The sequence below is a fragment of the Oncorhynchus keta genome, chromosome 1 (assembly GCF_023373465.1).
Source record: "Oncorhynchus keta strain PuntledgeMale-10-30-2019 chromosome 1, Oket_V2, whole genome shotgun sequence".
Lineage (NCBI taxonomy): Eukaryota > Metazoa > Chordata > Actinopteri > Salmoniformes > Salmonidae > Oncorhynchus > Oncorhynchus keta.
In genome coordinates, this window is record NC_068421.1 from 79,921,409 (window position 1) to 79,939,429 (window position 18,021).

The 18,021-nt window shown below is 44.0% G+C and overlaps 1 protein-coding gene across 6 annotated transcripts in view; it reads left to right on the plus strand.

Moving 5' to 3' along the window:
* The first annotated feature begins 3,185 nt into the window (after positions 1–3,185).
* The window catches only part of LOC118371033 (pituitary adenylate cyclase-activating polypeptide type I receptor-like), a 97,362-nt gene continuing 82,526 nt past the window's right edge, over positions 3,186–18,021 (plus strand). For all 6 annotated transcript variants that reach the window (XR_008064049.1, XR_008064059.1, XR_008064062.1 and 3 more), the window contains exons 1-2: positions 3,186–3,580; positions 11,847–11,955. Coding sequence is in view for 1 of the 6 variants with exons in the window: in XM_052461752.1 (XP_052317712.1) it covers positions 3,500–3,580; positions 11,847–11,955 (190 nt within the window). In the remaining 5 variants the exon portion in view is untranslated. The remainder of the gene's footprint in view (positions 3,581–11,846; positions 11,956–18,021) is intronic.

An 18,021-nucleotide genomic window follows, 5' to 3' on the forward strand; every position in this document is an offset into this window, starting at 1 on the left:
TGTTGCTCTTGCTGCGGGCGATTCCCTGATCCACCTCTACGCAGACGACACCATTCTATCTACTTTCGGCCCGTCATTGGACACTGTGCTATCTAACCTCCAAACGAGCTTCAATGTCATACAGAACTCCTTCCGTGGCCTCCAACTGCTCTTAAACGTGAGTAAAACCAAATGCATGCTTTTCAACCGATCGCTGCCTGCACCCGCATGCCCGACTAGCATCACCACCCTGGATGGTTCCGACCTTGAATATGTGGACATCTATAAGTACCTAGGTGTCTGGCTAGACTGCAAACTCTCCTTCCAGACTCACATCAAACATCTCCAATCGAAAATCAAATCAAGAGTCGGCTTTCTATTCCGCAACAAAGCCTCCTTCACTCACGCCGCCAAGCTTACCGTAGTAAAACTGACTATCCTACCAATCTTCGACTTCGGCGATGTCATCTACAAAATGGCTTCCAACACTCTACTCAGCAAACTGGATGCAGTCTATCACAGTGCCATCCGTTTTGTCACTAAAGCACCTTATACCACCCACCACTGCGACTTGTATGCTCTAGTCGGCTGGCCCTCACTACATATTCGTCGCCAGACCCACTGGCTCCAGGTCATCTACAAGTCCATGCTAGGTAAAGCTCCGCCTTATCTCAGTTCACTGGTCACGATGGCAACACCCATCCGTAGCACGCGCTCCAGCAGGTGTATCTCACTGATCATCCCTAAAGCCAACACCTCATTTGGCCGCCTTTCGTTCCAGTACTCTGCTGCCTGTGACTGGAACGAACTGCAAAAAATCGCTGAAGTTGGAGACTTTTATCTCCCTCACCAACTTCAAACATCAGCTATCCGAGCAGCTAACCGATCGCTGCAGCTGTACATAGTCTATTGGTAAATAGCCCACCCATTTTCACCTACCTCATTCCCATACTGTTTTTATACTGTTTTTTATTTATTTACTTTTCTGCTCTTTTGCACACCAATATCTCTACCTGTACATGACCATCTGATCATTTATCACTCCAGTGTTAATCTGCAAAATTGTATTATTCGCCTACCTCCTCATGCCTTTTGCACACATTGTATATAGACTGCCCATTTTTTTCTACTGTGTTATTGACTTGTTAATTGTTTACTCCATGTGTAACTGTGTTGTCTGTTCACACTGCTATGCTTTATCTTGGCCAGGTCGCAGTTGCAAATGAGAACTTGTTCTCAACTAGCCTACCTGGTTAAATAAAGGTGAAATAAAAAAAAATAAAAAGGCACTTGTATGTTTTTATTGTGTTGTCAATTTGGAACGGAATTAAAGTGAGCCTGTTTGCTACACTCTGCTCTCCTGCACCTGACTTCGCCTCCGCTACACACGCTTAACAGTGTGACAAAACTGCACATTTTAGTGTGGCCTTTTATTGTCCCCAGCACAGGCTTCTTGATATGCCACACCTGTCAGGTGGCTGTATTATCTTGGCAAAGGAGAAATGCTCACTAAAAGGGATGTAAACTAGTTTGTACACAAAATTTGAGAGAAATAAGCTTTTGGTGTGTATGGAACATTTCTTGGATGTTTTATTTCAGCTCATGAAACATGGGACCAACACTTTACATGTTGCGTTCATATTTTTATTCAGTGTAGATAAAGGGCCTCATTGCCAAAATCCTGAAGTATCCCTTTAACGGTGGATATAGTAAATATTTATAATATAAGAAGCCAGTGGACAAACTACGGTCACTCTTTATCTCGAAGGAGGACAAGCCAAGGGCAAAATTGTGGTGTAGATATTGGGGGGTACGAACAGACGGGGGGTCCGGGGTGACCTGAAATAAGTAACATTTTTGGACGACCCAACCAAATTCATTTAGAAAAGTGTGTTATAGATTTGTCATTCTCATTGAAAGTAAGTCTAAGAAGCTGTAGATATATTTTATGTGTGGTATTTCTATGCGTCCCATTCTCAAGTTTCATTTTTGTGTCTTTTACTTATGTACACCAGCTTCAAACAGCTTAAAATACAATATTCCACAGTGGTGTAGATGGTAAAATGATTATCTACACTATACTTGCTTGTTTTGTCACATAAACTGAAATAAGGCGCACTATTAGAATTTTTCCCACCATGAAATGGCGGAGCTGTCCAGTGAAGATCTGCCCAGTGAAAATCTCCCTTTTAAGAGTTTGTATTCTATTAACTCATACCCAAATAATGTTGGTGATTCATTCTATACTCTTGCATATTTTTCCTGCAATTCTACACGGTTTGACATAACTTATTAATTATGCCTCTCTTGAGGGGTATATGGAGGGGTATTTTGAAAAGACAGTATAAGTTGAAGGATAAGTGGAAGGCCCCCTAACCCCCCAAAAAATAAAAATGTAGTTTTTGTAAAACAGCTAACTTCCTGCATTTCAACACATTTTGCCATAGGGCAGAGAGAAACATATCATTTTATATTGCTATTCTACACATTTTGCCTTGAGTCTGATATAAAATGTTGCAGTTTTAAAGCAAATTTCCTACAATACTACACATTTTGCCATGGGGCAGAGAGAAAGTTTTGCAGCTTCAAAGCTAATTTCCTGCAATTCTACACATATTGCTATTGGGCAGAGAGAAACGTGCTGTTTTATAGGTCATCTCATGGTATTCTTCACATTTTTCCATTACATTTTTCCATGCTCAAAAAAATGGATGAATAAGATATTTGCCATTTCTTACCGATCTCTACAGCTTCCATCCAAAAACAAGCCCTATGAAATGACACCAATACATAGTGGAAGAGTTAGTGGCTAGCTACAGTGGCTAGCATAGCTAATGAAATAGCTACGTCGGTCGCAACACGTATAACCAGAATGACACATGATGAACCACCAAAGGCACACCCCATGTTTGTTAGATAATTGAGAAAGAGAATAAGTTATACCGTTTTTCGTGAACAAAGTTGACCGTTAATGCTAATTTCCTCTCCCCCATTTTGCCATTGCTTATGACGTGTTCATGCTATCTGGATGGCCCCTAACCTCCAGGGGGCCCCGAACCAACAGGTTTTTATTTGATTTGATAAATGATTGAGGGTGAGGGACGAATCAACCTGTTCTGAATATCCCCCATGACAATTTCGCCTATGGGACAAGCACATCTGCTATACTGAGAGTGCGTGTCTGCGCTGCGCAGTCCGCTCGAGCTGGCGTTTGAGGAAGAGGCGCGCACCTTATTCGCTCAGTCGAGTCCTGTCTCTTGTACATGCATGGTGAAGTCTTGCCAAGCCATACCTGCGCTGCAGAAACCCGCCCAACTTCTGAATAACGGCGACAAGAAAAGATGACCTCCAGTCGTCCAGGCAAATGCAAAATATGTGGTTAATAGCTTAATGTGGAAGAGCATCAGACAATACTAGTTACAAAATAATAATTACGATACTTATTTAGGGTTATGTCAATGCAATTTACTATTATTTGAACCATTTGTTCCAGAAAGAAAAGGGTACATTCTAAAGGACAATGTTACTCACTAAAACGTCATCGTTGAAATGGATACGCGCGTTATTTGCTATGTGGCTGCATCTGACTGTGTGGGAAACGGTAAGTGGATGCTTTCATAACAAAAACATTATTTTGACTTGTCTTTTACTACCCCAATCTATCTAATCATCAATTAAAATGACATGCCTTATGTAATGCTATAGCCTATGCATTATCTAAAGTAAACATTGTTTTTCCAGGCTAAAGACATTACATAAAAAGTTTGGGACTGGATGTCCTTATAGGCTGCTACACTGACATTTTTCCTATCCAGGCTAGATTTCATAATTGTTCTCCGAGTTGTCATCATCATAGCCCCATGCTTCTGCTGGCTACTCTTAGGTTAATTTCCTTTGAGAAAGGATCACGCTGTGTTATAGTGAATTCAAGGTTTAAAAAGGCTTTTAAAGTTTGTAATTTACACTTTAAAATTGAAGACTTGGTTTATCTTAACAAGAAACGTATCAACCCCTACAAAAATCCCCATTAATTATAATCCACATAATAATTCACATGCAGGATTATTTTAATGCTGTGAGAAACTATTCAAATGAAGATATTACATCTAAAAGAAAGGAGGACCAAGGCACTCTTCATATAATGAATTAAAATGCCCCATGATGAAGGCCATGCAGCTGAAGCAAGTCTGAGTTGTAAAAGTTTGAATCCATTTATCATGCCATAAAAATAAATGCATTTTAGTTAATTATATGAAGAGTGCCTTGGTCCTCCTTTCTTTTTGATGACCAATTTACCCCTTTTGCCAAAGAGCATCTTCTGTCCACCAAATCTATTGTGTACCTTAGCAGCGCTTCCCTTTCTCCTTTGTTTCTATCTCTACCATTAGTTATAGGTGCATAATTGTACCCTTGCAGTTCATACTTTAAAGCTGCAATATGTACATTTTTGGGTGACCCACCAAATGCACGTAGAAATGTGAGTTATAGATCTGTCATTCCTAAACTCGGTCCTGGGGCCTACCTTGGGTGCAAGTTTTGTTTTTGCCATAGCGCTACACAACTGATTCAAATAATCAATGCTTGATGTGTAGTGCTAGGGCAAAAAACTAAATGTGCACCCAGGGGGGGGGGGGCGGGGCAGGACCGGGTTTGAGAAGCCTCGCCTTACACGGTACAACTACAGTGACAAGCGTTTCTACCGGTACCTTTCTTTCTGAGTGTGTTTGTCATTCTATAGGCATGGCTGAAGTTTTATCATTTCCTCAATTAAATGGAATTAACGCCAACTCCAATGTCCACAAAGCTAATGTGCACAATAGCCCATTAGTGGGAAAAACAGTTAGATTGTTATCTATACTCATGTATGTGAGGTGAGAGAGGAGAATGGGAGAATGGTGAAGGTCTTTGGCCCGGAGCTACTGCTGCCCTATGTTAATAGAATGGTTAATAACACTACTATTGACTTAATGGCATGTTTTAAACTACTATTGAATTAAAATAGAACCACTGTGGCATAAACAGGTACCATTATGATCGTTAGGGAGGGAGAGGCGGGTTTAAGAGAAAAGGTTGCTTCTGGTCACATGCTCGCCCATTCACAAACACACATGCACACACACACCGGGGTGCTGTCTGTTTGTCTGCCATTGTGCTATGGGGTAGTGGATTAATGGATTAAACAGATGTGTTTTTCATGGACACACACACACACACACACACACACACACACACACACACACACACACACACACACACACACACACACACACACACACACACACACACACACACACACACATGCTCTGAAGCCAAACACTCGCTGCCATGATGTGGCATCAGGAGTGCCCATGATGATACTTGACTGAGTCCGTATCGTTTCTTATCGTTGGAGAATATAGCGTGACAACTCCACACCCTGCTGTTACCGCATTCCAACACATTGGCTTTCTGTTTCATAGTTGTAACAAAGACACTCCACGAATACAATTGATTGGACACTTGAATTATTTTTGTCTGTTTGTTTTTACATATATCATACAGTAACATGAACTAATTAAAACTAACTAAAAAGTATTGTAATGTTATCTAACACCTTCATAAACACAACCAATTTATTATTTTACCGATAGCATATATGAAACCTGTTGGAATGTTCCAGTCAGAATGACTGCTCATTAGATTGAAGCTGTGTCCCTTGATGCCCAGCGGTTCTATTTTCTTTTATCGTGCAGCGAGTGCACACAGAAGGTCTCATGAAAAAAACATGGAAATCAAATGCCCTTCCAACTGATTGGTTCTGGAGCCAGCCCTGCACCATAGACATGCTGTACATACATCATTGGTGCCAACTCAACAGCATTGGAAGACCATCTCAAACAGAGAACTGGAGTTTCTCCTCCATTTACACTAATGTAACTAGACTGCCCCTGCGTTATTACATGGATGGAGGCAAAAAGAGAGGTTGAGGTTTTATCAAGCTTTATTTGTTACTGTAGCCTTTCCTGTATAAAATGTAGTAAAGTAATTGAATGCTAGTTGAATGCTGTCATTTTGTCTTTAGATGTAGGCTACTTGGACATGAGGAGAGTAGTAGATTGACCAGGAAGACAAAGAGGCTCAGAGGATTTGAACAGTGGCTGGTCAATGGGGTGTTATATTGTGTTCTATTATGACTGGTTTATTGCCTGCTGCCGTTGTAGCGCCCAGAGACCTGCAGTCAGATCTGGTGGCAGACGTAAAATATGATGTGATAAATATGAGGGAAGGAAACATGCTTTATAGCATTGTGTGTCATGGTTGTATTGGCATTTTCATGACATATTCTTTCTGTTTGCTGATTTAGAATGTAAACTAGATACATTTTAGTATTTTTATGACAGCAATTTTTCTTTCCGGTGATTCGGAATTTAAACTAGACACATTTAGTCATTTAATGAAATAGACTTTTCTTTGTGGTGAGTTAGCATGTAAAATAGATGTTTAGTACTTAAACTATGGGGAAGGAGGCTTCACAAAGTGGCCGTGGGCTTCAAAATGATCTTATATCGAAGAAAAGGCCATTTCACCATTCCTCTCACTCTCACCAGCAACATTTACTCTGAGCAGAGTGTGTGACCCTTTTCTTGGGATAATGTCAGACATACACATGCATGCACGCATACACACACACACACACACACACACACACACACACACACACACACACACACACACACACACACACACACACACACACACACACACACACACACACACACACACACACACGCACACACACACACACACACACACACACACACACACACACACATCTTAGGTTTTTTTCAGTAACGTCCGGCAGCTTTTCAGAGGTTTTATTCTCACAGTAGAGAAACCAGCACAGACAGGAGAGTAGAGGGTGGAAGTTTAACCTTTACTCCTTGTTTGTCTGCAGTTACTTAAGAACAGTTTTTTTTAATGTCAGTTTTTGTCAGTTTAGCTCAACTCACATAGGAGAATCTCAACTGTGTTTCTCATCCTCTTCTCATAGCAGAGCTCTTACACACGAGGAAATGCCTAAAGCTGAGAAATGTCCAGTACCAAAACAGCATAAACGTGTTGTAACGGCATTCGTCTGTTGAAGGAGAAGCGGACCAAAATGCAGCATGGTGGTTACTCATGTTCTTTAATGAAGAATAGCGATACATGAAATATCACCTGACTCTGATTGAGAACCGCCTTAGGCAGCCATAGACTACGTCGACGCCCCACAAAACCCCAAGACAAAAAAACACACCACAATAACCCATGTCACACCCTGGCCTGAGCAAATATATAAAGAAAACACAAAATACTAAAACCAAGGCGTGACAGAACCCCCCCCGCCCTAAGGTGCGGACTCCCGGACGCACCTCATAACCATAGGGAGGGTCCGGGTGGGCGTCTGTCAATGGTGGCGGCTCCGGCTCGGGACGTGGACTCCACTCAATTCCTCCCCCTCGCGTCCTGGGATAATCCACCCTCGCCGCCGACCATGGCCTAATAGTCCTCACCCAGAACCCCACTGGACTGAGGGGCAGCTCGGGACTGAGGGGCAGCTTGGGACTGAGGCAGCTCGGGACTGAGGGGAAGCTCGGGACTGAGGGGAAGCTTGGGACTGAGGGGTAGCTCGGGACTGAGGGGCAGTCCGGGACTGAGGGGAAGCCCGGGACTGAGGAGAAGCCCGGGACTGAGGGGAAGCCCAGTACTGAGGGGAAGCCCAGTACTGAGAGGAAGCCCAGTACTGAGAGGAAGCCCAGTACTGAGATGAAGCTCAGGCAGGTAGTTGGCTCCGGCAGATCCTGGCTGGCTGGCGGATCTGGAAGAGTCTGGTTGACTGGCAGATCTGGAAGGGTCTGGTTGACTGGCAGATCTGGAAGATCATGGCTGACTGGCAGATCTAGCTGCTCTGGCTGCTCCATGTAGACTGGCAGCTCTGGCTGCTCCATGCAGATTGGCAGCTCTTGCTGCTCCATGCAGATTGGCAGCTCTGGCTGCTCCATGCAGATTGACAGCTCAGGCTGCTCCATGCAGGCTGACAGCTCTGGCTGCTCCATGCAGACTGGCAGCTCAGGCTGCTCCATGCAGACTGACAGCTCAGGCTGCTCCTTGCAGATTGGCAGCTCTTGCTGCTCCATGCAGATTGGCAGCTCTGGCTGCTCCATGCAGATTGACAGCTCAGGCTGCTCCATGCTGACTGGCAGCTCTGGCTGCTCCATGCAGTCTGGCAGCTCAGGCTGCACAGGCAGCAGAGTACTGGAACGAACAGGCAGGAGGCTCCGGCAGCGCTGAACTGAGAGGAGGAACTTGGCTCTGGAAGCGCTGAACAGGCGGGAGACTCCGACAGCTGCCAGGAGAGGAGGAAAACGCTGGCTGCGCTGAACAGGCGGGAGGCTCCAACAGCGCTAGAGAGAAGGATGGCTCTGGCTGTGCTGAACAGGCGAGGCGCACTGATGGCCTGGTGCGTGGTGCTGGAACTGGTGGTACTGGATCGAGGACACGCCCAGGAAGCCTGGTGCGGGGAGCTGCCACCGGCGGACTGGTGTTTGGAGGTGGCTCTGGATAGACCGGACCGTGCAGGCGCACTGGAGCTCTTGAGCACCGAGCCTGCCAAACCTTACCTGGCTCGATGTCCACTCTAGCCCGGCCAATATGAAGAGCTGGTATGAACCGCACCGGGCTATGCACCCGCACTGGAAACACCGTGCGCTCCATAGCATAACACGGTGCCTGCCCGGTCTCTCTAGCCCCCCGGTAAGCACAGGGAGTTTGCGCAGGTCTCCTACCTGGCATAGCCATACTCCCTGTAAGCCCCCCCCAATACATTTTTGAGGCTGACTCTCAGGCTTCCATCCGCGTTGTCGTGCTGCCTCTTCATACCAGCGCCTCTCCGCTTTAACCGCCTCCAGTTCTTCTTTGGGGCGTCGATATTCACCAGGCTGTGCCCAGGGTCCTTTTCCGTCCAATTTCTCCTCCCAAGTCCAGAAGTCCTTTGATCACTGCTCCTCACGATTAACAGGGGGAGTTGGCTCAGGTCTGAACCCTGACTCTGCCACACTCTCCCTGAGCCCCCACCCAATACATTTTTGGGGCTGACTTTCGGGTTTCTTTCTGCGCCTCCGTGTTTTTCTCTTCAACTCCATTCTCCTATAGCCCTCTTCGCACTGCTCCAGCGAATCCCAGGCGGGCTCCGGCACTCTCTCTGGGTCGACCGCCCACCTGTCTATTTCCTCCCAAGTCGTATACTCTATACTCCTGCTGTCCATCACGTCCTTCCATGTCCATTCCTCCTTTCGCTGCTCCTGCTGTCGCTGCCTGTTACCACGCCGCTCGGTCCGGGTGTGGTGGGTGATTCTGTAACGGCGTTCGTCTGTTGAAGGAGAAGCGGACCAAAATGCAGCGTGGTGGTTACTCATGTTCTTTAATGAAGAATAGCGATACATGAAATAACTATAAATAATACAAAACAACAAACGAAACGCAAAAACCTATTACAGCCTATCTGGTGAACACTACACAGAGAGGAACAATCACCCACAAAATACACACAGAATATGGCTGCCTAAATATGGTTCCCAATCAGAGACAACGAGAATCACCTGACTCTGATTGAGAACCGCCTCATGCAGCCATAGACTACGTTGACGCCCCACAAAACCCCAAGACAAAAAACACACCACAATAACCCATGTCACACCCTGGCCTGACCAAATATTTCAAGAAAACACAAAATACTAAGACCAAGGCGTGACACGTGTAGCATTCACACACACACACACACACACACACACACACACACACACACACACACACACACACACACACACACACACACACACACACACACACACACACACACACACACACACACACACACACACACACACACACACACACACACACACACACACACACACATCAAACTATCCAAAACCCTGTGTTCTTATTACTGCATTGTCGGAACTAGAAACACAAAAGCATTTCGCTACACTCGCATTAACATCTACTAACCATGTGTATGTGACAAATACATTTGATTTTGATTTGATTTGATTTGATTTTCTCTTGCTGTGTTCGTGTCCTCAAACATTCCAAAACCCTGTGTTCTCTTGCTGTGTTAGTGTCCTCAAACTGTCCAAAACCCTGTGTTCTCTTGCTGTGTTATTGTCCTCAAACTGTCCAAAACCCTGTGTTCTCTTGCTGTGTTAGTGTCCTCAAACTGTCCAAAACCCTGTGTTCTCTTGCTGTGTTATTGTCCTCAAACTGTCCAAAACCCTATGTTCTCTTGCTGTGTTATTGTCCTCAAACTGTCCAAAACCCTGTGTTCTCTTGCTGTGTTAGTGTCCTCAAACTGTCCAAAACCCTGTGTTCTCTTGCTGTGTTATTGTCCTCAAACTGTCCAAAACCCTGTGTTCTCTTGCTGTGTTAGTGTCCTCAAACTGTCCAAAACCCTGTGTTCTCGTGCTGTGTTAGTGTCCTCAAACTGTCCAAAACCCTGTGTTCTCTTGCTGTGTCAGTGTCCTCCAACTGTCCAAAACCCTATGTTCTCTTGCTGTGTTAGTGTCCTCAAACTGTCCAAAACCCTGTGTTCTCGAGCTTCAAGCTACCTCTCAGACAGGAGCTGAGTTGGAGTTTTCTAGAATAATTTCTTGGCTTTCAACCCTGGACCCCACTTCCCTTCTCCCAGTGACTTTGATATGAAAGTGAAGAGGAGGCAAGGGGGAGCCAGCTGGTGTACAGTAATAACTGAGGTTTACCTACAGCTGGCTATATACTACACAGTGCTGCTGCCTGCTTAGTGAGGGGCTTGCTTTTAATGGGGAACTGTCTGAACATAGAAGTAGATGATATAGAACATGCAGAGAGGGCACATCAAGAGAGCACATCTGGATGGTGATAGCGAAGCTAGTAAAGTGTAGGTTATTTTATTTAATTCATTTTTCCTACATGCATTAGCCATGCAGCTGAAGAAGGGATATGTGATATGATGAGGATGGATGTAGAGTTATAGTATTTCTCTGCACTGCTAATTGGTAGGTACTTCTGTTGTAAGGTGCATCTCAAGCTTCCCATTACATTCCCATAATAACCCACTATCGCTCTGTTATCCTCCTCACATGCCCAAACCCAGCTGTCAGTGTTATCCTGTCTGTGCAAAGTGAAAGGAGAGACGGCTGGCAGGTATGTAGTTGTAGAAAAAGCTACAGAAGCTGGATAGCGAGAAGCGCCCATTTTTAAGCCTTACTGAGGGGGTTAATTATAGATACTTTCAGTCTCTGGAGAGCTCACACCTTCTCCTAATGCTGTTAGGTGCAGTAGCAAATACCCAGCTGAGGTGTGAGTGTGTGTGTGTGTGTGTGTGTGTGTGTGTGTGTGTGTGTGTGTGTGTGTGTGTGTGTGTGTGTGTGTGTGTGTGTGTGTGTGTGTGTGTGTGTGTGTGTGTGTGTGTGTGTGTGTGTGTGTGTGTGTGTGTGTGTGTGTGTGTGGAGTAAACAAAGCCATAACCCAAACTGCATCAGCAGCAGACTGCCTCTATAATGTGGGTAAATAAGGTGTGTTTCAAAGGAAGATGCTGTTTTGCTGTGAGTAGTTTTAGTGGCCTACAAATAGGACAGGAGAGAGGGTGATAATGAGTGTCTTACTCTCTGTGTTGAATAATGTAATAATAGTACAGTGTGCGTAAGGGGACAATGTTATACGGTGGCACGTGAGGTCCCAGTAAAGAACAAAATAAAACACTTCAAATGTGTAATGTGAAGCGTGACAACTTTTCCTGCATTTGAAGTTCTGTGCTTTTTCATAGCTAAATAAACTCCCTCTCCCTCTCCCTCATCCTTCTTGCACCCCAGATGGAGGCTATCCATCCAGACTGTGCCCTGGTCTCTCATCACATGAAGTCCCAGGAGAGCTGTATCCACACACGCAGACAGGAAGGCCGGAACCGCTCTGCCAGGACAGGTATGTGGGTGTGGTGTGGTATGGTGTGTGTGGAGTATCTTTCAGGGATTTTTTGTAATATATCATAAGACATCTAGTGGCAGTTTTGAGTACTTCATATTATCACAGGCGTCTGTAATGATCTCTGGCCCATTAATTATTATTATTATTATAATAAAAAAAGGTATTATTTATTTGCACCAAAGAAAGCAAGTGCTAAACAAACAAAAACATGTTGTCGAGGTGTGGTTGGAAGCCCACGGGCTTATTTGAAAAACACCACAAAAAAACAACCTTTGTGTGGCCTTAGCAAGTAAAATAAATGAAATAATTAAATCTGGTGATTTTTAAGTAAATAATAGAATGACAAAGCTGTAAAATATGATCCTAAATATAAAGCAGCAACTTGTGAATACCATTGGTGTTTAATATGAGGGTTTCAGCATGACATATCCTTTAGATTGTTCCCCACACACATTTCTGTATTTTCCTATGTATTTGTTGGCAATTTGATGTTTTGACATCAGTCTGGTGGCAGTTGTTAAAAACATGTAAATATTTGGAAAAGTTGCAGAGTTCATTTAAAATAATGATTAGATGCTTTTTTCATTAATTAGGCTATTTTCTGTTGAACCATAGGGTCTATCTACTAGAATCTCATGGACAATATGTACACAGATATAAAACATGTATACTATATATGAATAATAATTTTAAAAAGTTATTCAAGTATAAATGACCAAAGTTACAATAGATCGCCATAGATTTTCTGTTAATTACCAAGATGACAGAAGCTACTGGCATCTTTGGTAAACTACTGGTAGCTTTGCAACCCTAGGTGTGTGTGTGTGTGTGTGTGTGTGTGTATGTATTTGTGTGTGTGTGTGTGTGTGGACATCATACGTCTGGAGGGTACGCAATGTATTGCAGATATAAACAGACTAGCGTATAAAAGCTCACAGGACAAATCACTCATGAAACATTTCTGCTACCTTAGCAAGAGGCGACTGACTCCATCCTCAATCAAGCTTCTGTATTTGCCATTCATTGTGAAACGAAAATAGGTAGAAAGAGGAAAACACATTTCTAAACACATTGTCCTTTAGCGATGTAGGCCGGAGCATCCGAGAGCCAATCAGGGGAGATAATCAGGTGTGGAGTTTCCTCAGATTAAAGGATGTTAGTTAGTTTGTTAGTCCTCTCTAACTGAAGCAACCCCCCACCCCCCACCCTCTCTCTTTCTCTCAATTCAGTTCAATTCAAGTGACTTCATTGGCATGGGAAACATATGTTTACATTGCCAAAGCAAGTGAAATGGATAAACAAAAGTGAAATCAACAATGAAAAGTGAAGAGTAAACATTACACTCCCACAAGTTCCAAAATAATAGAGACATTTTAAATTTTAAATATGTTGTAATGATGTGCAAATAGTTAAAGTTGCTGTCCCTCTTCCCCTTTCTCTATCTCTCGCGCTCTTTCTCTCTTAATTCGGTTAAATTCAATTCAAAGGGTTTTATTGGCAAGGGAAACATATGTTTACATTGCCAAAGCAAATGGAATAGACAATAAACAAAAGGGAAATAAACAATGGAAACATTAGTGAACATTAGTGAACATCTCGCTCTCTCTTTCCATCTCTTTATCTCTCTCTCTCTCTCTCTCTCTCTCTCTCTCTCTCTCTCTCTCTCTCTCTCTCTCTCTCTCTCTCTCTCCCTCCCTTTTTCTCTTTCTGTCACGAGAATTTCTAGTTCCAATGATATTGACTCAAATCTCACTATATACTTTGACCAATTCCCCAGGGGTTGTAAGGCCCCGGTTAATAGAAGAATTCGACAAAGTCCCAGAATTTCTGCAAAAGGTTAGTTCTTTATTCAGAGACCTCTGAAAATCATACAAGCACATAGCCTTTTATACATTTGGTTATAGCATATATCATTCCCCTTATATAATGCCCCTCATATTCTCTAACACTGTCAATGCTATTTACAAGTCTACTCCAACACACACATTGCTTATCATATCCTACAACATGTTACATAATCTACTGCAAGCCTAAAGGTTTCTCCCTTCCCTGGGTGGGGAGACCTCCTTCCTGTTATCATTTTCACAGTGGTCACAAGTTGTCTGTCACAAGTTGTCTGTTGACAGTTCCTCTTTTCCTACTCACACACTGTCTCACTTACATTGCTAAATAGTAAAGTCTTAACTTGTCCTATGCACACACATTAGAGAATTCTAGTCTTATAATTCTAATTCATCATACGTTTCAGGGTGGAATACTTTAGTCACTACCGTAAACATATAAATCCTATACATTTCTATATCACTTTCTCTCTCTCTCTCTCTCTCTCTCTCTCTCTCTCTCTCTCTCTCTCTCTCTCTCTCTTCTCTTTCTCTTTCTCTTTCATCCCTCTCCCTCGTAATACAACTGGAGCTACTCTCTCGCTCAGTCCCCTCTCTCATCTCTTTCTCTCTCCCCTTCCCCCTCTCTCTTTCTGTCTCATCCCTCTCTCTCGTAGTTAGTCCAACTGGAGCGACTCCCATCTCTGCTCCTGATGTAAAAGGTGAGGTGAGAGAATCAATGGGAACTCATTCATTATGGTTTCCTCTCTCTTTTCACTCTCTAAATAAATCTTGCATTACAAACTTGTCCTCTCCAGAAACTGGGCCAAGTGTCTTCTCCCATCAGGGATGGATGTCTAAAAACAGCATGCAGTGTTTCAAAATAATCTGCCTTTGTTTGTATGAGCTTTGTGAGACTGAGACATGTGGTTGGGTCATCCCAGTGGCGTAGTCTCCTTTATCAGCCATCTTGGAAAAGGTGAACATGAATGGTAGATTCTTCATAAGGCAGCTGTCTGCTTCTCTATGGGGAAATATTTGAGTTCCAAAAGAACCCCTCTTTGTTTTATAGAGCTTTGTGATACTTTATGAAAGGGTTTAAGCATCATCACTCTCCTCTAGTTTCCTTTGACAGCCATCTTGGAAAAGGTGAGAATTAAAGGAAGCTTCTCTGTAAGGTAGCAGTCCGTTTGTCTATGGGGACCTGCACCACAGCTGTTGTCACTCAAAATTAATTGCATCATTTGTAAGCTGTTTATTCTGTGATGAAACAAAAACAAAGACATGCTGGTAATTATCATTTGGAGTGTCAGGTCAGCTTCTTTGATCAAGTCTGATGTGCCAACAACAGGATACAGTGGATGTGTGTGTGTGGCTTCTCCTGGCTGGCTCACCATTACAGACATCCAGAGGGAGATGGAGCCTGAGCTCCAGCTGGTCCTGGGTCTCCTAAGTGCCCTCATATCTCCTCTAGAGTAGGGATGAAATAAAGTACCATCAAGCTCAACCTACATAGAAAACATAAACATGCTCTGAGATTGGTGCGTAAAAATGAATAAAGATTCAGTCAAAAAGAGGGTGGTTCACAGTTCACACACAAAACAGATTTATTTTGTAACTTTAAATGTGTTTCTTTTATTGCTTGGAGGAGCAGGGAAAAAGTATACTTAGACACACAGGCATTTCAGTCTAAGCCTTGTTCAGTGTGTGTGTGTGTGTGTGTGTGTGTGTGTGTGTGTGTGTGTGTGTGTGTGTGTGTGTGTGTGTGTGTGTGTGTGTGTGTGTGTGTGTGTGTGTGTGTGTGTGTGTGTGTGAGCATGCGCAGTGGAGTCAGTGACCTTAGTTGGCAGAGTGAGGAGATTGGCGGTCTGGGAAGTGGCCTGGATGAAAACATGTCAAGCGCACTCACACAACCTAATGTTATGATGTTAATTAAACCAGCCAGCATGAATATTTATCATCTGATTAACATTTGCATTAGCACAGTCCAGCCTCTCCCAGACCTGGGTTCAAACAGTATTTTAAATCTTTAAATATTTTAACAACACTTGACTATGAAAGTACAAACCCTGCATATCTGGTGCTCCTCCAGGCAGGCTGAATCAAATGCTCAAAGTAATAAAAAAATGTCAAATACTGTTTGTGCGTCCAGAAGAGAGGAGGAAGTTTGGGGTTGGAAATTAGATTCCTCTCAGTCCAGTGGCCACAGTCTGTCTCAGTGGGTCCTGAATGTGTCCTGGGGAGGGTTTTGATTGGATGTCATCTATCAGGGGTGGACTTAGCAATTTGGGGGTCCATTTCAAAATGTCAATGAGCTCCCCTCTGGGACCTTCTGTATGGGCAGCTGGGGCCTGTTTCAATTGAAACCTATGAAGCATAGCAAAGTCTTCCTCTGTCTTCCATCGATGTCTGTGTTCCCAAGAGCTGAGATGGTGATCGAATTCAAGGGTCCTCAAGTCTGCCTGTAGGCAGTTTTAATGTGTACTAATCTCTTAATCAATTCCCATCAGATCATTAATTCACTATGAGTATATCAAATCAAATCAAATCAAATGTTGTTGGTCACATGCCCATGGTTAGCAGATGTTAATGTGAATGTAGCAAAATGAGAGGGAGGTAGGGATATTTAAAAGGGAAGTAGTGATGGAGTCAGATCTGGGGTTTAGTAAGGAGATAGAGGTAAATGGGATTAGGTGTAGAGGTGCAGGGGTAATAGGAAGGATAGAGTGGAGGTATAGGGAGAGATAGAGCGGTAGTGCAGGGGCAGGTAGAGGCTAAGGGCTTGGGAACAGTAGCTGGGTAGAGGTACACTGTAGTGATGGAGGAGGGTAAGGGAGCAGTAGCTGGGTAGAGGTACATTGTAGTGATGGAGGAGGGTAAGGGAGCAGTAGCTGGGTAGAGGTACACTGTAGTGATGGAGGAGGGTAAGGGAACAGTAGCTGGGTAGAGGTACACTATAGTGATGGAGGTGGGTAAGGGAACAGTAGCTGGGTAGAGGTACACTATAGTGATGGAGGTGGGTAAGGGAACAGTAGCTGGGTAGAGGTACACTGTAGTGATGGAGGAGGGTAAGGGAACAGTAGCTGGGTAGAGGTACACTGTAGTGATGGAGGAGGGTAAGGGAACAGTAGCTGGGTAGAGGTACACTGTAGTGATGGAGGAGGGTAAGGGAACAGTAGCTGGGTAGAGGTACACTGTAGTGATGGAGGTGGGTAAGGGAACAGTAGCTGGGTAGAGGTACACTATAGTGATGGAGGTGGGTAAGGGAACAGTAGCTGGGTAGAGGTACATTGTAGTGATGGAGGTGGGTAAGGGAACAGTAGCTGGGTAGAGGTACATTGTAGTGATGGAGGTGGGTAAGGGAACAGTAGCTGGGTAGAGGTACATTGTAGTGATGGAGGTGGGTAAGGGAATAGTAGCTGGGTAGAGGTACACTATAGTGATGGAGGAGGGTAAGGGAACAGTAGCTGGGTAGAGGTACATTGTAGTGATGGAGGAGGGTAAGGGAAAAGTAGCTGGTTGAGGTACACTGTAGTGATGGAGGATGGTAAGGGAAAAGTAGCTGGTTGAGGTACACTGTAGTGATGGAGGATGGTAAGGGAGCAGTAGCTGGGTAGAGGTACACTGTACACTGTAGTGATGGAGGAGGGTAAGGGAACAGTATGGAGGAGGGTAAGGGAGCAGTAGCTGGTTGAGGTACACTGTAGTGATGGAGGAGGGTAAGGGAGCAGTAGCTGGGTAGAGGTACACTGTAGTGATGGAGGAGGGTAAGGGAGCAGTAGCTGGGTAGAGGTACACTGTAGTGATGGAGGATGGTAAGGGAGCTGTAGCTGGGTAGAGGTGGTTGTTGGGGGTGATTAGGTGACAGCTAGACATGTCTGAGTCCAGAGCTGAACATGGCTGAGCCCTGAAACTCTAATTAAAAGCCAGCTAATGGGGGCAACAAAGACAGGAGAAGAGAGGAGGGAAGTGGAGGAGAGGAGGGAAGGGAAGGAGGAATTCAGGCTACACGTCTACACCTTATTTATTACCATTTCACCACCTCGCCTCAAAACCCTTTTGTCAAATGATGGAGGGAGCATGAGTGAGTGAGATAGAAAAAAATACAAACAGTGGAACTGTCTACAGGATTCTATTAAGGAAAATGTATACCCATAATAGCAAAGCTATAAATCATTAATAAAATTCAGTTCTTCTGTGTGGATATGACTGTGTGTATATACTGTGTGTGTGTGTGGTATGT